The sequence below is a fragment of the Capsicum annuum genome, chromosome 4 (genome assembly GCF_002878395.1).
Source record: "Capsicum annuum cultivar UCD-10X-F1 chromosome 4, UCD10Xv1.1, whole genome shotgun sequence".
In the NCBI taxonomy this organism is placed as follows: Eukaryota; Viridiplantae; Streptophyta; class Magnoliopsida; order Solanales; family Solanaceae; genus Capsicum; species Capsicum annuum.
In genome coordinates this window covers 100032934-100037633 of record NC_061114.1, presented here as the reverse complement: position 1 = coordinate 100037633, position 4700 = coordinate 100032934, and the positions used below count along the sequence as shown (strand labels likewise).

General features: G+C 29.0%; 1 protein-coding gene across 1 annotated transcript; it reads right to left on the bottom strand.

Annotated features, from left to right (window-relative positions):
- Positions 1-1186: 1186 nt before the first annotated feature.
- Positions 1187-1848, bottom strand: LOC107854380. The gene has a single exon (XM_016699388.2). It carries the CDS (start codon positions 1709-1711, stop codon positions 1241-1243), a length of 471 nt encoding a protein of 156 aa, XP_016554874.1. The 5' UTR covers positions 1712-1848; the 3' UTR covers positions 1187-1240.
- Between the last annotated feature and the right edge of the window lie 2852 nt (positions 1849-4700).

Below are 4700 nucleotides of genomic sequence, written 5' to 3'. Positions count from 1 at the left end.
GCTTTTCAGTCATTGAAGCTTTAATTTTGTCTTAATTTGCTTAAAATTTTTGAAATCAAGTTTTATTTTTTAACTAGGGTTTGAGGAAAAAAATTCAAGCAATATTAAATTCGTAATTTACCTACACTATATGCTCGATTCCCCTCTCAAAGTACATTTCAGTTGACATGAAAAAGAAAGAATAAAGCGAGAGAAAAGAGATAGAAAAGATCAGTTGAAGAATTAATGTCATTACTTGTTTGGGGTTCATTCGCCGGTGAAATTTTTCTACGAGACAAGATGAAGGAAGTTGAAGATGGTGCGGTGATTAAAATTTAGGTAGCGGGAGTCGGTGATTGTTATTTTAATGTTCATGACAGTGAAGGGTGTTAATGACAATGGAGGTTTGGGGAGAAAAATGAAAGAGAAGTTTAAAAAATTTTAATTAATTAATTAAAAAAAAGTGATTTGCACGCGCCTAAATTTAGACTAGGATTGAAGATAAAATTGATCAAAATAATCTATTAGATCGCCCGCAAAATTAAAGTATCTTTTTGAAAATTTCATACCTGTCTAGTAATTACTTTATGTCTTTTCTCTAATTAATAGTACAAGCATTTCTTGTACCAAAGGTTACCTAAAAAGAGTTTAAAAAAGAAAATAAGCAACGCTAACAATCTATGTCCCAAAACTTGCATGCCAATTACCAAACCAATATATTAGATGTAGAAAATAATGATATATAATTTAGATAATTGTGTTTAATCACTATTTAGGTGGTAGAGGAGATAGTGGTTGGGGATAAGGTGGAAAGTGGGCTTCATTTAACATCACAACTATAATAAGAAATAAAAGTCAATAAAATTATGTGAAGCAAATTAAATCACTACTAAAACACAGGTTTTTACTGCCACGAATCAATAGGAAATTTGTGTTATAAAGAATACATTTCCCATCCATTTTTTATTGAATCAGTTCACTGCAAAATACATGGTGAAAAATAAATTTTCATTGAAATAGTAAGAAATTTTTTAATCTTTTAATTTTTATATAAAAACATTAGTATTTTTACTTTTGCCACTCATTCAATCAAAATATATATCAGTGAAAATAGCTACTGAATATTTTTCGGCGGGGAATTTCAATAGGAAAATAGTAATTTTTTTGGTAGTGAATTAAAAGAATTAAGAGATGAAAATTAAAGGAATTGATCAAAGCTAAGTTTTGTTGAATTAAGAAGTTGGAGGAGCCAAGTATGAAATTACAAGAACACCTTTTTCAAGACTTTGATGAGAACCAGTAAGGTTGGCCTTTTGCTTGCTTTGGAAAGATTCAAAGATTTAACACATTTATATTCCACCTTCTTTGTATGATCTTTCCCACATGAAGTCTTTGTCTTAATTTTGTTGGATATTTCTTCATTCAAATTCTCCCATAACATGTCCATTTTCTCCTCTTCTTCTTCATCATCATCTTCAATCAATCTCTTCATGGCATTAGCGCCTTCTATGTATGAGAAGCTCTTTCTCTGGTTAATGTAATTGGACAATGGAGACAATATGTCCAAATTTTCTTCTTGATCATGATCTTCTCCTTTTGTAGATGCGGTTTTCTGGAGGCGACTGGAAGCAACTGACGTTGTTCGCCATAAAGGTGGTGATTCAAGGAAACGTGGAGGTGTGTTGGTGATTGTTGGGAAGCTAAAATCTTCTTCAGGAGGAGAAGGAGCCATATATGGTTTTGTTTGCTATGGTGTTTGTAAATACAGGACTACTTTGAGAAATTAATGGGCTGGTTTTGTTTGGTGTGGAATAATGTTAAGGGCCTGTTTGCATTTTTGGGGAAAATTTTTAGTTCAACCACTTCAAACTTTCTACTCCCATATTTTATACTTGTATTTTTGTATACAAGGCAGAATCTTAATTTTGGTAGTCCTCACGAGGACTTTTTAGACTTTTTATACATATCAATTTATAGTGTATTGATGGTTTCATTTTTTTTTATTTTTTTTTTGTATATTTTCATTTTTGCCTTCTCCTTTTTTTGGTAAGACCATCTCCAATTGGTCTTTTGTAATTGGTTTCTTTTTGTTATTTATTGGATTGTCATTTAATTATAACTTCTTTTATTTATTAAAAACAATTACTTTAACTTGAAGAAAATTATGCCAAAATAATTTTTAATACTAAATTAAAGTTTGCAATAATTTTTTACTATACCGTTGAAATCTTTTAAAGAACTTTTTTTTAAAAAAAATATAAGTACTAAATAGGGAAACTTAATAAATAATATCTTATATTTATTATTTTTCTTAGTAGACATTAAAAAAAAAGTAAATTAATAATTAAAATGAGACGAAAAGCTTATGTATAATCTATAATATATTAAAAGGAGAAGACCCTTAGAAAAGTGATTTGAACTTTTTACCCTTCATTAAAAGTCTCTGCTTTAGACAAAATCATCTTTTCACTTATTTTCTTTAATTAATAAAAATAAAAAAATCTTTGATTAAATAAATAAGTGGGAAACATCTATTAAAAAATGAATCCCTAAAATAAGAAAAATGGAGGGAAAAAAGACGTCTTTCTCTCTCTTCTCATCCATTGTTGTTTTCTCTCTCTTACCGATTTTTGTTGTTAATTGTTTCTGTTTCTGCTGCTTTATTCATCATCTTCTGCTTCATCTTCTTCTTGTCTACCATTTGTTGTTGTTGTTGTTGTTGTTGTTGTTGGTACAACGCTATTGCTGCGATCTGACCAATTTCTTAGGTCAAATTTTGTTTACTACATCACTTTCCACTTTGGCATTACTTCATAGGTTACTTTGGTAAATAAAATTATGATTTTTATTCGTATTTGTCATCTAGGTATACTTCTATTTTTTCAACAATGGATAGAACTCCGATTATGAATCCAGTATAAGTGCCCACAATTTAAATAGATCAATCCTCTGGTGCATCAGATGAGTAATCTGTTGCATCAGACTATTTATCTGTTGCATCATCGTATTATCTGTTGCATCAGACGTATTATCTGTTGCATCAGACGTATTATCTGTTGCACCAGACTAATTATCTGTTGCATCAGAATGTTTATATGTTGCATCAGACTAATTATCTGTTGCAGCGAATGATTAATCTGTTTGAAACAACACAAATCAACTCCTGCCACAAACCCAACAGATAAATCTTGCTATTACTACTGGATTCTAAATTATTTCTTTTTACGTTGAATCGTCAAAATATTTGTTGAGAAGATAATAGACAAAATGAAAATTAAATATGGATTAAAAAGTCAAAGATCAAACATAATTTATTTATTAAACAAATAAAAATACATATAATAGACTAAAAGAAAAATAATAGTCTAATTATTATTATATTATCAACATCATCATTGCCAGCCGGCCAATCTTCAACTGGAAGTAGCAAGGCCCTCCTCAGCCTGCGTATCTCGCGGAGCATTCTTGATCTAACTCCTCCCAATTTCCATTGCAGATCACGAAGTTGATTCCGAAGTTTATTCACGGCGTCTTGCAGAAAAGCAACGTCCCACACTGGGTCAGCCATAATCTTATCTTCTAGAGTGTAATATGAAAGACGAGATGCAATAAATAAATAGAGTGTGTATTTGAATGAACGATTGAGTAAGGACGGACCTATTTATAGAGAATTAAATTTGAATGAGAGGCAAAAATGCGCGACTATTCACCTCCATACATTAATTAAATTTTTGATTAAATTAAGAAAATAAATATTGTGATATAAGTCCTGACTTTTCAGATTATTATTATTAATTAGTCTTTCAAAGAATCATTTTTATTGAGTTGTGGCAACAGATTCTATATTTGTTGCATCAGATAACACATCTATGACAATAGATATATTATCTGTTGCAACAAATATAAAATATGTTGCATCAAATAACATATCTGTTGCTACATATAATCTAACTGTTCACCTTCATTTATTAATTATATTTTTTATTAATGTAAAAAGTAATAAATTAATTAAATTAAGAAATATTGTGATAAGTCATGACTTTTCAGATTATTATTATTAATTAGTTCTTTCCAAGAACTGCTTTTATTGAGTTGTGACTCGATATAGGCTGCATCAGATAAATCATCTGTGACAACAGATATATCATCTGTTGCAACCATAGTGAACTTGTTGCATCAGATAATTTAATTGTTGCAACATATAATCTACTTTTTTTAAAAAAAATAACTATATCATCATATCATTAATCTAAATTTGCTTACTTTTTTATTTTATAAATAAAAAAAAATATCTTTTCAAATTCCTTAATAAAATAATAATCATTTTATTATATAATAAATAATTTAAAAAACAAATTCAAAAATAAAAATGGTGAAAAGTCACATCAGTTATTAAAATTGTGGTTATAAATTGTGTTTATTATTTATTTCCTTATTATTTATTTATAAAACATTTTTCATATTGAATAATCGGAACTCCGAGTCATGTCTTTCTCTTTTCACCCTCTCAATAACAACAATAGCCCTTTTTTTATTAATAACCGTCAGGTGCAAATATGATCGATCTGTCGTAACAGATTAACCTCTAACTGTTGACACAAATTGTTGCTCAATCCCTACCACCAACCGTCGACATGTTGAGAATAAGGAATAAACAGAATGATTATTATTAAATACTAAATAAGAATTAAAAATTCAAAGTCGACAACAAAATGAAATGA

What these genes read in the sequence shown, in the direction of transcription:
- LOC107854380 (XM_016699388.2), bottom strand. Translation starts at nt 1,711, where the DNA reads ATGGCTCCTTCTCCTCCTGAAGAAGATTTTAGCTTCCCAACAATCACC.